Source organism: Mobula birostris, chromosome 2, assembly GCF_030028105.1.
Source record: "Mobula birostris isolate sMobBir1 chromosome 2, sMobBir1.hap1, whole genome shotgun sequence".
Taxonomy (NCBI): Eukaryota; Metazoa; Chordata; class Chondrichthyes; order Myliobatiformes; family Myliobatidae; genus Mobula; species Mobula birostris.
The window spans coordinates 23,635,206-23,653,965 of record NC_092371.1 but is presented as its reverse complement, the minus strand read 5'-3'; the positions used below and the strand labels follow the sequence as shown (position 1 = coordinate 23,653,965).

At 42.0% G+C, this 18,760-nt stretch overlaps 1 protein-coding gene across 1 annotated transcript in view; it reads left to right on the top strand.

Annotated features, from left to right (window-relative positions):
• The window catches only part of LOC140185319 (bactericidal permeability-increasing protein-like), a 36,884-nt gene that overhangs the window by 7,807 nt on the left and 10,317 nt on the right, over nt 1-18,760 (top strand). The window contains exons 3-8 of the mRNA XM_072238716.1: nt 1,530-1,661; nt 2,569-2,724; nt 6,967-7,030; nt 7,148-7,208; nt 11,845-11,936; nt 16,831-17,007. Of these exons, the coding sequence (XP_072094817.1) occupies nt 1,530-1,661; nt 2,569-2,724; nt 6,967-7,030; nt 7,148-7,208; nt 11,845-11,936; nt 16,831-17,007 (682 nt within the window). The remainder of the gene's footprint in view (nt 1-1,529; nt 1,662-2,568; nt 2,725-6,966; nt 7,031-7,147; nt 7,209-11,844; nt 11,937-16,830; nt 17,008-18,760) is intronic.

Sequence of the window (18,760 nt, the reverse complement as noted above, 5' to 3'; positions counted from 1 at the left end):
TTGGTCGCCAATTTTACACCAAAAGTAGAGCTCATAGGCTTTCTTAATAAGAGGGATCATGCTCCGTCTTTGAGGTTTAAGTGTATACTCACCACAAATATAACAGAAAGTATCACAGCTGTTACAACATTGGCGAGACATTTTGCTATCACAAATACTCCTGAAAATACAATTACTTTATTATAATGAGTACACACAATACGCTATGCACATAGAGCATACGTATCAACGTGATCACAAACAGACATGTGTAAATGCATTACAAACCGACATACATGTAAATGTAATGCATAGAACGGTGTGTGTGATGATTTTATAGGCTTTCTACAACCTGTCCTGATATGCATCATCTGTTCTTCCTGAGATTGCCTGGACAAGATAGAAAACTTTTCAGCTTACATTGTGGGCAAAATTTTAATTGACTTGAACTATGAATTGAAGTAACAAGTACAGGCGATTTCTTAAAAAGTTGTGCGTGATAGGGCAATTTCATGGTGATTATCATGATCAGCCACCCAGAGTCTATAAGATACACCCAAAAGTATTCAGAAAGCAAAATCTTTCTTGTCCAGTGAAATTATAGAAGATGATCTTACCTCCTTTTAAGTTTGCATGTTGACAGTTTCCACTTCATGTGTGATCCTTCCGATTCCTTAAGTGTTCACGACCATCTTGCTGACAAAGCCAAACTTGTTAGATTCTGATGTTCTTGATCCGAGTTTCTTCAGAAGTCAAGAGTGAGGAGTAAAACTTGTTGCTCTGATTTATTAAGTGCTAAGCGAACGAAGGAATTTGGAAAGGAGAGTAGTGAGAATAAAACCTAGTAGTGACGGCAGGAAAGAACAAAGAAAAAAAAGTGAGCTCACATGCTCTGCTTTTCTTATACTGTAGATAACAGGTATTCCATTCAAATTTCATAGATAAGAGTTAACCAATAATTCACATAGTGCAATACGCTGGACCCCTTTCTGTCCAGAAAGAGACAAAAGAACTGTGACTGCTAGGAAACACTCTGAGCAATTGCATATACATGGGTAATTATATGAAAATACAAACAATCATAATAAAGCTCACCTGTAGAGAAATAGCAATTATACTGTCTAATCCAACTATAGATTGACCAAATCTGCAATGTTCTCAATCCTTGCTCTCTTTTCAAGGTTGAATCTCCTCTAGTGTAGTCTTTGGTCCCCTGGTAATATCCACTTGGCCAAACAGCACACTTGCAGTACTACAGCGGACTTGCACTTTAAAGTGAGAGGGAGAAAGTTTAAAGGAGATGTGAGGAGCAAGTTTTTCCACACAGAGAACAGAGGGTGCCTGGAATGTGCTTTCTGGAGAAGTGGTGGATAAAGATACAATAGAGGCATTTAAGGGGGAATGGTGGGACATGGCAGAGGGGAGTAATTGTCATTGGCTTAATTAGCTCGGCACAACATCGTGGGCTGAAGGACCCGTTCCTGTGCTGTTTAATGTTCTACATTCTGTAACAATGTAACAGTAACTCATTGCACCTATCTTGCTTCCAGCTTTCAGATTGTACAGTTTGGCTTACCTCAGTCCTCTGTGAAATTCGTTGCTGGGAAAGGCATCCAGTTTTCTGTCGCTGATGGCTACATTGGTGTGAGGGGCAATTTTAGAGTAAAGAAGCGTCGTTTCTTGTAAGTATTCAGACCTTGCTTTACTTTTTCTTCTTCCAGAGCTACTGGAGGACTCCAGTCAGTGACAGTGTGTCCCTCACTCTCCCTGTTTTGGGTTGGATTTTGGAAAGTGACAATAGTCTGCTGTAACTACCTCTTCCTTGTTGCCCGGGAGAACAGCGACAATTAGTGGCTATGGCACAGCTCCCATCATTTTACCCATTGTCTCCCATTTGGGTCCAGCTCATTGTGAAGTGGATTTGAGGTGTGACAGCCTGTTTCCAGTTCAATCATCAATAATCAGCGAAGAAACAAAATTGAGTTCCCAGTAGAGTGGCGTGGTTTATTTTCCTGACTCCAGCAAGTTTGTAAATAAAAACTGTGTCTGTGAAAAGAATTTTGGGAAATCTCACCCCAACCACAATCCTCCTCTTTCAAAACAAAAATGAATAGATAGTTGCTTGTTGCAATATTCACATTTTAAAATTGCTGTATCTGACCCCAGAATGACTCTGACCCGGACACTTCCAGGCTCAATGAAAGTGAACAAGAATTGAGTCATTTAATCCCAGAAAGCAGGTTGTCTGTTGAAGTATTTCAATTTACCCAGGGAGTACTCCAGACCTTGGAGAGACATGAAATCAGTGGGAAAAAAGAGGCTAAGGACACCTTGGGAGAAAGATGTCATGGAATTATCTCTAGGACAAAACTGTTGGGCTGAATGGCCTTTTTCTCTACTACAAACGCTATGCAATTCTGGAAGGACACCTGCTACTCCAAACTCTACTCCTCCAGCCCCCAGTAGAGGGGGGTTTAACACTAGACACTGGTACAGTAAACATCAGCAGAGATATGGATCTCAGTTCATTTGTCAGTCTGTCTTCTTGTGCTTATTTAACCTAATGACTTTGGTTTCTCCTTACCGCAGTAGGATGAGTGGATGGTTTCTGGTAACTGTGAGCAGGCTGTCAATATTACAGACTGTAGGACTGACCCGGGACAATACAGGCCGTCCTGCAGTGCACAGCGTTGCCTGTTCTGCCAATGTAGGTCGTATGAAAATCAAGTTCAACAAAAGCAAAAGGTAATGTATTAGCACTTCTGGAAAGAAACTTTCTTCTCTTTCTCTCTCTTGTGCTCTCTTTCTCGCCTTCATTCCTCTGCATTCTTGCTCAGTGCAGATTTTTCATTTGAGGACGAGAAGGTGAATGGTGGTTTGAAAGAGTTAATTACGAAAGAGTCGGTATATACAGGCTATGTAAGTGGTGTAGGATTTAGTGAGCAGGAAAATAATATCTTCAATACTGAGCCCCAGTTTGGGTGATTCTCATCTTGGATTAGCCTTTTCCCATAAATCACCGGAAAAGTTCACTGGCCAGGATTTGACCACCAATGGACACTAAGATTGTTGCTAAAGTCGAAAGTAATGATTTGTGCACACAGGGTGAAGCAGCACCGTGGTAGATCTGGGAGCCGTGAGAAGCGGTCTGCCTTTGTATAGCAGAAAGATCCACTCCCTAAGTAACCTGAAGCTGGCTCTGCACTGCCCCCACCTTTTTGGCCTTTAAGAGAATTAATGACAATGGCCAAACCTGCTAGAAACACTCAACAGGTCAGGCCACGCCTGTGGGGAGAGGGGCAGAGTTAATGTATCAGTTCACAATTCCTCTAGTGCTTTTACTGTCCCCATCTCAGATTTCCAGGGGTGGCTGTGTACCTGAATGGGGAAATCACTATCAGCTGACTTCCCAAGGGAGTTGAAACTTCCCACGGGAAATGACAGAACGTAGAACAGAGAGCAGTACAGCATGGGAACAGGCCATTCAGACAACAACGCTCTGCTGATCCAGCTAAAAAGCAAACCAACAACACCCAAACACCAATCCCTCCCACCTACACCATGTCCATATCTCTCCATCTCTGTCACATTCATGTGCTTATCTAAATGAAAAGCCTCTAATGTATTTGCCTCTACCCTCATACCAGGCAGCACATTCCAAGCATCCACAACTCTGAGTAAAAAAACTTACCCCTCCCATCCTCACATCCCCCTTGAACCCACCCCACTCTCACCTTCAATTCATACCCTCTGGTATTATACATTTCAACCATGGGAAAAAGATAGCCCTGTTTACTTTCATAATCTTATAAACTTTGTCAGATCTCCCTCAGCTTCGGCACTCCAGAGAAAACAACTCAATTTTATCCAGCCTCTCATGTCTAAACCAGACAGCATCCTTCTGTACCCTCTCCAAAGCTTCAACTGCCTTCCTATTGTGGTACGATGAGAACAGTCTGCAAAACTCCAGATGTGGTCTAACCAGAGTTTTATAAAGTTGCAACATAACCTCCTGACTTTTGAACTCAGTGGTTCAACTAATAAAAGCAAGCATTCCATAAGCCTTCTTAATCCCTTATTGACCTGTGCAGCCACTTTCAAGGAGCTATGAACTTGGACCCCAAGGTCCCTCCGCTCAGCAACACAGTTAAGGATCTTGCCCTTAATGGTGAATTTCCCTACAAGGTGCAACACCTCACATTTGTCTGGGTGAAACTCCATCTGCCATTTCACTGTCCATATCTACAACTGATCTATAACACACTGCGTTCTTTGCCAGTCTTCTACACTATCCACAACTCCACCATTCTTGGTATCATCAGTAAATTTACTAACCCACACATCTATATTTTCATCCAGGTCAGTTATATACATCACAAACAGCAGAGGTCCCAGCACAGATCCCTGTGGAACTCCACTACTTACAGACCTCCAGCTTGAATAAGTCCCTTCAACCACTACCTGCTGTCTTCTTGCGCAAGCCGCCAATTCACTCTGGGCCCCCTGCATCTTAACCTTCTGGATTAGCACTCATGAGTGTCTTTGTCAAATGCCTTAGTAAAATCCATGTAGACAACAACCCTTTGTCAAAAAACTCAATCAAGTTGGTAAGGCACGATCTGCCCTGCACAAAGCCACGCTGGCTCTCCTTAATTAGGCCATGGGTTCCCAAATGCTCATATATCCTATCCCTAAGAATTTTCTCCAGCAATTTCCTTATAACTGACATGAGACTCGCCGGCGTATAGTTCCCAGGATTTCCCTTTGCTCCCTTCTCGAATAGAGGTACATTAGCCACTTGCCAGCCCTCTGGGACCTCACCTGTGGTTAAAGAGGATGCAAAGAGCTCAGCAATCTCATTTCTTGCCTCTTTCAATAACCTGGGGTAAATCCTATCAGGTCCTGGGGACTTATCCACCTCAGTACTCATTAGTATACCCAACACTTCCTCTTCCTTGACCTCTAAATGCCCTAATGTATTTTTACATCAACACTGATCTCCTGGTCCTCCATATCCTTTTCCTTGGTAAATACTTTAGTCATTAAGAACCTCACTCCCATTCTCCACATCCAAGGAAATGGTCTCCGCTTTATCCTGAGTGGTCCCACCCTCCCCCGACTTATCCTCTTGGTCTTATGTATACATAGAATGCCTTGGGATTCATCTTAATCCTACTTTCACCTATATGAGGACTTTTCATGGCCCCTCTTGGCTTTCCTAATTCCCTTCTTTCGTTCTTTTCTGGCTTCTTTATATTCCTTGTGTGCTTTGTTAGATCCTAACTTCCAAAGCTTTACATACTTTTCCTTTTTCTTCTTGACTAAATTCATCACCTCTCTGGACATCCAAGGTACTCTTATTTTTCCATCCCCATCCTTCTTTCTAACAGGAACATACCTTTCCTGTACTCTGTGCAGTTGATCTGTAATCACCCTGCACATGTCTGATGTGGACCTGCCAGAGAAAAGTTGTCTAAATCCGTCAGTATCCAGAGCGAGGAACCCTTCCAAACAAGATAATGTGATTCCCCACCCACAACAAACCTGCAGACAACCCATTTATTTATTAAAATCAGAGCTAACAGCTTGTGTTAAATGTGACAGGAGACTCCAAAAAGGGTGCAAGAGAACATATTTAATAAAAAAAAATGAACATAGAAGTCCAAACATAAAATACCACCAACCAAGAACATTGACATAGTCCATCCTTCCATGGAAGCTGCCTGACCTGCTGAGTATTTCCAGTATGCCCTACAAGTAGAAGAGATGGCCTTGCATCCAGAGGAGCAGCCAAAGAGAAAATGAAATGGACCTGTGGAATACTCAATTCTGCCCAACTGGCCCCATTGAAATAAATATATCAATGAATGCAGTGAATGTGAAAAACAAATAAGAAGGAGTTCAGAGTCAAAGTCAGAGGCCCAAGGTGGGAGATACATTGAGGTGTTCAGGAAAGAGTTGTCACAGAGCATTTATGAACTGTTGTCAGAGTTTGGTGCAAGTGAGTCCACAAATTGTTTGAAGAGATTTCCATGCAAATCCCAGGGATCCCCAGAGGTGGTGCAGAAAGGAAAAGAACAGGTACAAAGTTAAATGTTCATTTATTAAGACATAAAAGGAAGCTATTCAGCCTATAGGTCCCATTCTGGCTCCCAACAGACAATCCCTTACAGGTACAAGGAATGGATAAAGATGGTTTTAAATGCATGGTCACAGACAGGAGAACTAATAGCAGAAGAAAGGAGTCTGCAGAGAATGAGCAGAGGCCACATTAACAATGTTGTTTCAGGGTCTTTACATGAGCATTGCCACTCTTTTTCCTTGATCAGAACTTTAAAACTGTTCAATTCACTTTGAATGATTAATGATACATACAGTAACATGGCATTGGGCAGTGGAAAGAATAAAGGAAGTGAAAGTTGATCTTAAAGAGAAACGTGAGGCTCATAGACAGGGTGAATTCACTCAATCACTTTCCAATGGGGGCAAAGGTTTAGGGTGAGAGGGGAGAGATTTAGTATGAACTTGAGGGGCAATGTATTTTTACTGAGAAGGTGGTGGGTATGTGGACTGAGCTGTCAGTGGAGGTAATTGAGGCAGAAGCATTAACATCATTTAAAAGAAATTTAGTCAGGTATATGGATATGAAAAGTTTAGAAGGTTATAGGCCAAACAATGGAAAATGGGAACAGCTAGAATGGGCCATCTTTGCCGACATAGATGCTTCTGTGGGGCAAAACTCTACAAACTCTAAATGCTTCCTGACGTTTTTAGATTAGCTCTATTTACATGGTTCACTGGGATCTGATTAGGTCTAATGTCAAAATGAGGTAATTTACTCACACAAAACATTTGCAGGTGAACCATCTGGTGATGCTTACTCCCGCACGCCAGCCCACATCCTTATTCCAGAGTATTTTCTGCATTTGCAGGTGATTCTGCACAATGCACAGATTTGACTTGACCAGGTAACATTGTGTTTTGCAGATGGTTGGAGCTGCTATTCCGCACATTCGTTGAGAAACCTGTTAAGTCTAAACTTAACAAGGAGGTAGGTCATCTCCCCTCATCCTTAATATTGGATACTTATGCTGTTAAATTGGACACCATTACAGATGTACAACATGAGGCAGAACACCTCAGTCAGGCCTTTTCTCTTTCTTCACAGATTTGTCCACAAATCTCTAGTGTCATCAATGACCTGGAAAAGAAGCTAAAGGACATGAAAAGTAGGTTGTTTTACATTCTTCCTCTTCCATCACCTTCCAGAGACTCACAGGAGGAAGTTGCCTTCTGTTCCCTAGAACGAATCAGATTTGCAGATAAAAATCATGATCCCCTATCTGTCCTTGCTTACATTGTATTAACCACCAGCAGCCATTGGAGAGTGAAGAAGCTGGAAAACCTGAAATGAAAATAAAGCTAATGGAGACAATCATTAGGTTGGGAAGAATCTGTGGAGAGAGACAGCATTGATGTTTTGGGGCCCTTTCATCAGAACTGGGAAAAAGAGAAAACAGGTTTGTTTCAGCAGAGAGAAGAGGAAGACGAAGAGCGTGGGTGAAATAAAGGAAAATCTGTTAGTGTGAGGCTGCTGACCGAAAGTTGTAGTTTAAGGAGGGATTTAAGCTAAAGTTAAACTGTGTTATATAAGAATGTGTTGCAGATGATAAAGCTGTGGGACATTCAGGTCAGAGTATGTGTAAAAGAATTTCAAAGAAACACTGTGCCAAGGTAGAGTCAGGTAGAACTGGCCAGTGCTGATTCATACAGAAAGAAAGAGTGAGTTATCTATTGATTCCCACTGGTTGCAATGCGCCCAGATGAGCTGTCGTTCCTTGAGCTTGCGATGATTGTGTAGGAATTTACAGATTGACAGATCATAGTGGGATGGTGAATTAAAGTTAAAGCCTAATCTGATTTTAACTCCACTTTTACTGCCCCATTAAGTCTTACAATCTTACCCTGCCAGAGATATTTCCTTTAGTCCTAACCATCCTGTTTCACACCTTTCCTGCTACCTAAAACTAACCGTGCAGCACATAGAGAGATCCTTCAACCTACATCTGTGTCAACCATGATGCCCAATTAAATTAATTCAATTTGCCTGCCCATGATCTACATCCCTCATTCCCTACCATGATGCCAAATGAAATGAACCCCATTGACCTGCATTTGATCCATATTCCCCCATTCCCTACGTGTCAACTGACTGCCTAAAAGCCTCTTGAACACCACTATTTTGTCTGCTTCTACCACTCCCTGTGGCAACACAGTATAGACACCTTCCACTTCCTATGTAAAAAAAATCTTGCCGTATACATCTCCCTTAAACTTTTCCTCCCTTCCCTTAAAGCTATGCTCACTAGTATTTGACATTTTGACCCTGCGAACAAGATACCATACGTCTAACTTATTAATGATTCTCATAATTGTATACATTTCTATCAGGTCTCCCTTTTGCCCCCAGATCTCCAGTCCCAATCTGTCCAGCTTCTCCTTATGGCAAATACACTCTAATCCAAGCATTGTCCTGGTAAACAAGCCTCTCCAAAGCCTCCACATCCTTCCTGTAATGAGGCGACTTGCTCTCTCTTTCCTAGTTTCAACGAATGGTTCCGGACCTGAAATTTTAACTCTTTTTCAGATGCAAACTGACCTGCTTAATCACTGAGACAGGATACTTAACTTGGTCAATTCACTAGTCTGGAGTGCAAAGTAAAATCCTCATTGATTACCTGACTCAGTCCATCCCACTGGATCTCTCCGGTCTGAATGGTTTGGTTCAATCCACACTAACTGACATATTTATTAATTAAGAATGTGAATTAGCTCTTACTAAGAAAGTCCTGATTCTTCTACTAAAAACTCTTCTTGGAAGCAAGGGGGTATATAAATATATGTAATAAGTGGAAATATTTAAAAAAGCTAAAAGATTGAAATAGGCCAGACAGGTTCTGTGCAATGAGTAACAAGAGTTAATATTTCAGATTAAAGACCATTGGTCAAAATCAGTTTTGGTATACATGACCCTTGACGGACATCTCAAAATGCTTCACAAGCTATAAACTGAGCGAAAACTTATGATAGTCATTTGGTGTGACCGGAGTTACCAGTGGCAAGGTGATAATAAGCTGACCTGCTGATCAGAAGTTGTATTGATTTACTAATATTAAGGAACCCAATTGAAACAGTGGCTCAAACACAAGGAGATCTGCAGATGCTGGAATTTCAAGCAACACACATAAAAATTGCTGGTGAACGCAGCAGGCCAGGCAGCATCTCTAGGAAGAGGTACAGTCGATGTTTTAGGCTGAGACCCTTCGTCAGGACTAACTGAAAGAAGAGATAGTAAGAGATTTGAAAATGGGAGGGGGAGGGGGAGATCCGGAATGATAGGAGAAGACAGGAGGAGGAGGGATGGAGCTAAGAGATGGAAAGTTGACTGGCAAAAGATAAAAAATAATAATAACGGATGGGGTACGAAGGGGAGGTGGGGCATTCATGGAAGTTAGAGAAGTCAATGTTCATGCCATCAGGTTGCTGTCAGCTTGAATTGAGCGTTTCACCAGAAAGATGAGGCAACTGAGAATTCAGAGCTCTCTCTGGATTGTAGATGGACAACAATCAACAGCCATTTGTTTCCAAATATTTTCAAGGAAATAGAAGATTTGTTTGTATGGCTAGGTGTAAGGACAGGACCAGTTTGTGAGGGAAGGAATGCAGATAAGGGAAGTGAAGGAGATAGGTGTGAATGTACTGAAAGAGAACGTGACTGAGTCAAGTTATGTCAAAACGAGGTAGAGCTTAAACTATGAGAGTACAATCAACTCGATGAGGATGGAAGGAATGGGTTATGTATTTGACGACACAGAAACAGGTTTTGATTTGATTGGAATCTTAGAATTGAAGTACATTTGATGATGAAATTCAATAAAAAATAAATTACAAAAAAAAAAGAATTGAAGTGCAGGCCCTGGTGATAACAGCACCTAAAGTGTTAAGGACTAGGGCTTGAGCATCAGGGAGACTGGTAGAGGAGGAAGTGAGCTGTGTTTTAGAGGCCATGGAATGTAGTCTTGGCAACAGATATGGTAGGGAGTAAAGCAAAAGCTCATCTTAGAGGCATGTTGGATGGCAATGTTGATTATTTCCTTAGTGTTGGTCTATTATTGTCAGATGTAGCAAGACACAGTGAAAATCTTCTCTTGCATACTGTTTACGTCATTGCAAAGTGCATTGAGGTAGAACAATATAACTATGCAGAACAGAGAAAGTACAGTGCAGGTAAACAGTGAAGTGCAAGTAAGGAGGTAGATTATAAGGTCAAGAATCAAGAGGCCATCTTATCATGCAGGGAATCATTTAGTAGTCTATCATGACTTCCTTTGGCCTCTGCCCACTCCAGAAAAGATACCTAAGTTTGCTCAATCTCTCTCATAGCACATGTCCCCTAATCCAGGCAGCATCCTGGTAAACCTCCTCTGCACCATCTCCAAATCCTCTGCATCCTTCCTGTAATGGTGTAACAAGAGTTGGCAGTTGCCCCTCTGCATTGTTCCACTGGTTGTCTGGACTCCATCCACTGGATCCTTATACCTCTAAGTGCTGGTTCCCTGTGGACCTTTGTGCACTTATTCGCTGCACATCCAAAGATTTCTCCTATCTCCTGTCTCTCTATATTCCACTGTACTGCTGGTCCCTGTCCATCTCCATATCACTGGCACCCCTTCTGATCACTGATCACAATCCCCTTTACTCATCCCATTCTGTTCACCAGCTATCTGTGGTCCTTTCTATCATGGGCTCTGCGAATTAGTTGCCATCAGTTTGACCTTATTTCTGAATGTCTGCTTACTCTTGTGAAACCAAGCTGATGTTGCAGCCAGTGTAGGTAAACAACAAAGTGCAAGGTCATCATGCAGTACATTGTAAGGTCAAGAGACCATCTTATCATACAAAAGATCCATTCAAGGATCTGATCACAGTGGGGTCCATTCAAGAGTTTGATCACAGTGGGATCCATTCAAGAGTTTGATCACAGTGGGGTCCATTCAAGAATTTGATCACAGTGGGATCCATTCAAGAGTTTGATCACAGTGGGGTCCATTCAAGCGTTTCATCACAGAGGGAAAGAATTTGCCCTTGAACCCGGTGTATGTGCTTCCAGGATTTCATATCTTGTGCCCAATGGAAGAGGGGAGAAGAGAAATTGTTTAGGATGACCAAGGTCTTAGATTTTGCCGGCTGCTTTACTGAGGCAGTGAGAAGTATAGAAAGAGTCTGTGGAAGGGAAGGCTGGTTTCCGTGATTTCACCTGTTAGGAGATGGAGAAGGTCAATTATGCCACTAAAAATGCCATTAAAAGACCATATAGACACCAGGAAACTGAGTCAAAGGCAATCATCGTCTTTTACCCTGGCTGCAACCAAATATCTCAACATAGATGGGGAATTCTGTCTGGAATCTCTTGAGCTGATGTGACTCAGCCACCTCTGTAAACCAACACATAAAGCTTTGTAGGCACTCAGCAGGTCAAGAAGTATCTAGAGAAATAGACAGGCAGCTTTTTGTGTCAAGACCTTTCTTCTGGACTCTGCTGACCCATTGAGTTCCGTCAGCACGTTGTGTGGAGCTCCAGATTCCAGAATCAGCAGTCTCTTGTGTCTCCATTTGGATCTCCACAGCTCTGTAAACCAGTTGGCTTTGATCAAGCTGCTGAGAGATACCGAACTCTGACGTTCAGGAGTTCAACAGTAATGAATAAGCAAGATGTTCAATGGTGTAATGTGACCATACTTAGGATAATAATGTTTAATGGCATACAATCTGATGTCTAATGCTCTTTTCCCTCTGTGTTCTCAGTATCTTTCCGCCTTAGTGACTTTGCTGAGGTTGACTATTCCCTGGTTAATCCAATTGGATTTACATCCAATAGCGCGGACCTGGATTTTAAGGTATGCATTGATGACTGGAAGGAGAGAGGGAGATGTAAAACAGGTTAGATGGAGTGGCATTGACTGTTTTAATAGTTCTGTTATCTTGAAATGTGTTCAAGACTATTTTCCAGTTGTCTGTTTATAGGTTGTCAGTGATCGTTGAGAAATGCTCTTATTTAAGTTGAGCACCTTGGTGTAGACTCGCTGGTAAAGGCAGCAGGTGGTGCTGATTGCTTTGAAGAAGTGCTGATGATCTAACAGCTTGAACCCTTGCAGTGCCTTTAGTGTACATAATCTGTGTTGGATTTGTGGTGGGAATGTTGGCTATACATTTGGAAGTGAGCTTTGTGCATGGCTTTGAATGAGTGTTGCAGGTAATGGTACTTCCATTCATTTACCCGTTGCTGTGACCGAGGCGCTGGTTTAGAAGGTGCAGTCTCGCTGAATGACCGGCGCACTGCGGCAACAGTGTGCAACGCCGACAGGAAGCGTGAATGTTCCAAGTGCTGGAGGAGGTGCCAATGCAGCAGGCTGAGTTGTCTTGCTTAGAGACGGGTGTTGGGGTAGCTGCACTACACAAGGAAATACTTATATATGGTGCGGAGGCTGTGGGGGCTCAAGAGGTGAGTCACGCACCACAGAATACTTAGGTTCTGAAACATATGACCAGCAGAGAGATAGTAGGGAAGTCCATATTTCCGGAAAGTGGTTACTCCCTACTGTTGCAGATCACACGCTGTGGGTGAACATTACCTGCCGTCTCACCAGCCTTGCCCAAAAGTTGTTTGAATGGCATTTCTTAGTCTCACCAGAGTAACTGGAACATTCTGCAGTGAACCACATACATCCTTCCCTTCTGACCACATGATTGAAGAAACCCACCACCAAGTTCAAAAGACAGTGGGAGTAGCTGTTCTTGAACAGGGTGGGGTGAGACTTCTGGCTTCTGATGGTAGCTGTGAGAAGATGGCATGTCACGGGTAGTGGAGATCTTTGATGACGGATGATGCCTCCTGTATATTCTACCATTCATGGAGAGGCATCAACCTGTGGTTATGTTTTGTAACTTCAAAACATTAAATAATTCAAAGGAAGACAAAGAGTCTGAAAATACGGGTCTAGTTTGAACTTACTTTAAGTGAGGCAAGTACGTATCACATGGTAGCATGATGACTTATGCAATTAACATATAACCCTTAATTATTTAAATAAACGAGCGTACTTATCAAACAATATATATACATTACTCAAATATTACTGAAATACACAACACTTCTCCCTGCTCAGCTATAAATTCCAACTCAAAAGAGAATGCTTCTCAGCCAAATGCACTGTATACTATATAAAACAACTACCATATACTGACATCCACAGCATAGTCGATTTTTAAATTGTCCCCTTCAGGCCGAAATGTTTCATCACTGTGGAGGCTTTCTTATTTTTGTTGAATAATGTCTTTCCTGACAAGAAGGGTCCCTCTGCTTGGCAGGTGGGACTTGTGGCCATGAATCAATCGCATGCTTTGGGCGCCCTCCATGGTGGTTGTAGAAGTTGACTCTGAGACGCAGGAAGTGTTTCTGACAGTGGTAGCCACCCTTCTTCTTCCTTTTTCTTCTAGTTTGTGCATTTAGTTCTCTGGACTATTCTGTTATGGATCCTTCTATTGCTCCCTTTTTGATCTGATCTCTTCCCCTTGGTTTCCTCATCCACTTTATTATCTGACAAGTCCTTTGCTTTGCATCTCCACAGACTCCTTTCTTTTTGGCCTTCCATTCACCCAGCTGGGCTTTGGTCTTGCACATTCTTGTCTCCCACTTGAAGTTCATGCAATAACCTTAACACACGCAGAGTAGATTCTGGTTCTTTATATCCGAAAAAGCTAAATGTTTGCAACTTCCCTGGAACTCTTTGAACTCTCATCCATCTTAAAACCAAGCCACGTTTCACAAGTAATTGCCTGATTAAAATATCAGAAGCTTTTTCAGATAAGTTGCCTACAAAACCTGTCGTAGACAGATCACTGCTTTTGTCACTTTCAGTTCCTGTGAGCAGCATGGCCTTTCCTTGGTCCAACATGCTTTCCAACCAGAGACACAGAGGTTGGCATCAACACCCTGTTTATTCTTTATTGGGCAACAGTTCATAGTGTTTGGCATGGAGACAGTTGTGACATTATCCAGTACCTTTCTTAATTTACTTTCAGTTGACTCCATTACAGGGGATGTGGCATGAAAATGGTGATGGATCTCTAATCAAGTTGTAGTTGTCTCAGCCAATCATACCCCAACAATGCTGGTCCTTCTGATTTTACCACATACAAGCCCAATGTGGCTTGTTGGTTGTTGTATTTCACTGTTACAGATGCTATTCCCACAGAAGTTAACTTTTCTCCAGTGTAAGTTCTTAACTGGATATCTGCAGGCATCAAGTTGGAAGTTTTGAAATGCTGTTCAAACAAATTTTTTGGAATGACTGAAACAGCTGAGCTGTGACCAAGTCCATGTTAATTCATTTGCTATTCATGTCTGATGTAAGCCATATTGCTTGTCTTTTGTTAATTTTCACATGTCTATTTCAAGGCTACACAGTCCTGTGTCACTCTCATCATTATCAGATTTTTCATCGAGCATGTAGATCAGTGTTCTTTTTGAAATTGCAACTTGACTTTTAAGTTTTTTTCTCTTCCCTGAGCTGTCCATTTATTTTTGTCTGCATGATATGCTCTTAGTATGTGACCTACTTTGTTGTATTTTCTGCAAATATTATACTTACCCCTGCATTTATTTGGTGTATGTGAGCCGCTGCCACAATGGTGACACAACTTGTTCAGTTAGGCCAGTTTCTGTTTAGACGATGTAATTTTGTTGATCCTCACTTTCATTCCTAACTGCAATTCAAATGCAGTTTCCATGGAAATAGCAATTTCCACTGCTCTTTTAAATGTAAGCTGTGCTTTGGTTAGGAGCCATTTTTGAAAGCTTTCTTATAAGATTCCACACACTATACAAGTTCTTGGTGCATCATTACCGAACTGACATTGCAAATAATCTCTTGAATTCAGCCACGTATGCTGAAATGGTCTTCTCTTGCTTTTGGTTCCACTCGAAACCTAAAGTGTTCTGTAATCAACAATGGCTTTGGTTCTGAATGTTCCTGCATTATTTTGACAATATCACTAAAGCTCATTTCTGCTGGTTTGCTTGGAGCAGTTGAACTTCAGCAAAATTGGCATTCACTTCTCATTGGCTATTCCATTTGCTTCGTGAGCCAATTACCCATAATGTAATCAAAATAGTCAATTTTTCCGATGTAGCCAGCCATTTCTGCCTTTATATGATTATTATCACCCAGTACTCACTCTTTATGAATGTTGAATTCTTCTGCTTATGGACTTTTTATTAAACTCAATGTTTCTGCTCATGCTGGGATGTTGCTTTTAAATTCAACTGTTCCTCACAGCATAGTTTTTCAGTTCAAATGTTTTGCTCCACCTTAACAGGTCGCTAACCGTCTCAGGTTCATTTTAAAAACACCTCTTTGACAATGTTATGTTTTTTAACATTTGATTAATTCAAAGGAAGACACGGCATCCACACGTACGGGTCTAATTTGAGTTTGCTTTAACCGAGGTGCACACATATCAGGTGGTAGCATAATGTGTGCAATTAACACATTTTTACATATAAACTATAATGAATTATTTAAACAAACAAGAATGTTTAATCAAACTACATATTATTTACAAAATTACACAAATATTATTGAAATACTAAACACACAATACCTGTGATGTATTGGACTACTCTCTGCTGCTTCTTACATTCCTGCACATTGGATTACCATACCAGACCATGATATAACCAGTCAGGATACCTTCAACAGTGCATCTGTACAAGTTTGTCAGAGTCACACACATAAAAAATGCTGGTGAACGCAGCAGGCCAGGCAGCATCTATAGGAAGAGGTACAGTCAACGTTTCGGGCCAAGACCCTTCGTCAGGACTAACTGAAAGAAGAGATAGTAAGAGATTTGAAAATGGGAGGGGGAGGGGGAGATCCAAAATGATAGGAGAAGACAGGAGGGGGAGGGATGGAGCTAAGAGCTGGTCAGGTGATTGGCAAAAGGGATACGAGGCTGGAGAAAGGAGAGGATCATGAGGCGGGAGGCCTAGGGAGAAAGAAAGGGGGAGGGGAGCCCAGAGGATGGACAAGGAGTTATAGTGAGAGAGACAGAGGGAGAAAAAAAGAGAGAGAGAAAAAAAGATAATAAATAAATAAATAAACAAATAAACAAGGGATGGGGTACGAGGGGGAGGTGGGGCATTAACGGAAGTTAGAGAAGTCAATGTTCATGCCATCAGGTTGGAGGCTACCCAGATGGAATATAAGGTGTTGTTCCTCCAACCTGAGTGTGGCTTCATCTTGTTAGTAGAGGAGGCCGTGGATAGACATATCAGAATGGGAATGGCACGTGGAATTAAAATGTATGGTCGCTGGGAGATCAGAGACAAGCCCAACTTCCATAACCTTCTAAGAAAGACACTGGTGTGCTTCCTTGTGCTGGGCCTAAGACAGATAATCCAATATTGTCCCTTGGGCAGTTTTTAAAACCTTTGATGTGTTTGTTTACCATTGACACCAAGAATTTAAAAGGTGATTTATGTTTGGTAGTAGATGTTATTATCTGCAAGTTCCCTTCATCCCCATGAACCAAGCTGATTTCCAATACACTGTAACTCTTTACAACTACGCAAACCCAGCGCAAACTTTCACTGGAAGGACTGTGAGGGTCCTAGGAAATGACTTATCAGCACCTTTTCAAAGAAAACCAATAGATAAACATTGGTTAAATAGCATTTTATGGGCCTGCATTCTCCTGGACCTGGTATTTGATATCTAATTCTTTTTACAGGGTGAAGTTTTCAGAGTGGGACATCGTAAAGAACTTCCCTTCAAGCCACCCCCAGTCAGCCTCCCCAGTCAAAGCGATCACATGTTGTACTTGGGAATATCCGATTTCTTGGCTAATTCAGCAGGATTTGTGTTTCACGAAGCTGGAGCTTTGCAAATAAAGGTTACTGATGGTATGGTGAGTAGCGACTGTCTTCACTGCCCTGATGTATTGGTCAATGGGAACAAGGTTATTTTTCTCACAGGCAGGAGTGGGTCTTTCTGGAAACAAATGTTGCCACACAGTGAAGAGATGTAGCACTGAAGCATTACCTGCCTTGTGGTCACAATTACTCCAAATTTGGATTGGACAGCTCTTTCAGAGACTCATTCTAACCTTTGTAGTGAAACTAGTGGAGGGACCGGGTATGTGGAGAGGAGGCAGTGAAGTTTGCGCAGTGATGTGGACATTGGGCAAACTGATTCTGTGTTGCGTTATGTTTTTGTGATTGCCAACTGATCTACTCCAATGCATCAGTCCAGAAGCATGACCCAAGTTCCAGGCCGCTGTGTTAGAAGGGTGAAACAAACAAAGTATATTCCCTCAGAAGAAGCTGAAGGCATGTATCACCAGTCTCAATAACAGCTTCTATCCTTTCATTATAAAATTACTGAACTGTAATACTTTATTCTGCATTCTGTTATTGATTATAAAAATCACAAAGGACATCACTTCATATTCTCCACATAATATTTGACCTATTGAGTTTATGCTAGATCTCTGATTCCCTCTTTTATTTCCCTCTGACTCTATCTCCTCACACATGTCCAGTACCAACCTGATTCTCTCACCAGCTGCCTAAGCCAACGGCAGCTGTTTTTTTCTATTTATCCACTTATGGGATGTGGGCGTCGCCAGCTAAGCCGGCATTTATTGCCCATCCTTAGTTGCCCTTGAGAAGGTGTTGATAAGCTGCCTTCTTGAACTGCTGTAGTCCCTGAGGTGTAGGTACACCCCACGGTGCTGTTAGGCAAGGAATTTCATGATTTTGACCCAGAGACAATGAATGAAAGGTGATATGTTTCCAAGTCAGGATGGTGAGTGACCTGGAGGGGTATTTCCAAGTGGTGGTGTTCCCAGGTATCTGCTGTTCTCATCCTTCTTCTCGTCCTTCTTTAATTGTAGTGGTCATGGGTCTGGAAGGTGCTGTTTAGCCCATTTGTCTTTGGGATGTGGGTAGAGACTTGAGCACTCTGGTGAACTTTACAGTGTCACAGGGAGAGCATGCAGTCTCCACCCAGGCAGCACTGGTGGTCAGGGTTGGAGCAGTGAGACAGCAATGCTATCTGCAGAACTGTTGTGTTACCTTGCTTGTAGAGAAATAGGAAACAGGCCCATAAATCGCCAGACGCTGCCTCCGTGAACAATTAATAATTCCGTCTAAATCTATTATAGTAAAGCAATACTAAAACTTCTGAAAAAGGCCATTGAAAATGATGAAAGCTCCAGTTGGAAATGTAAATTTGTTACTTATAGATAAGTCTATTGTTGCCATATGTGCTGAGAGACAGTGAGAAATGCTCTGTATGCCATCTATACAGATCTTTCTCAGTGCAGCATTGTACTGAGGTAATACAAAAGCCCATTAGAGATAGTTCAGAGGCGCATAGATAGGCATGTGGATGAAAGTAAAATGGAGTGCTGTGTGAAAAAGAAGGGATTGATCTTGGAGAAGGTGAAAAGGTCACCAAAGCAGGCCTTTGACAAGGTGCACACATGAGGCTGCTATACAAGATAAGAGCCCGTGGTATTACAGAAAGATCGAAGATTGTTTGATTGGGAAGAGACAAAGAGGGTGAATATAGGGAGGCTTTTCTGGTTGGCTGCCAGTAACGAGCAGCATTCTGCAGGAGATGGTGTTGGGACCACTTCTTTTCACATTATTGTATAT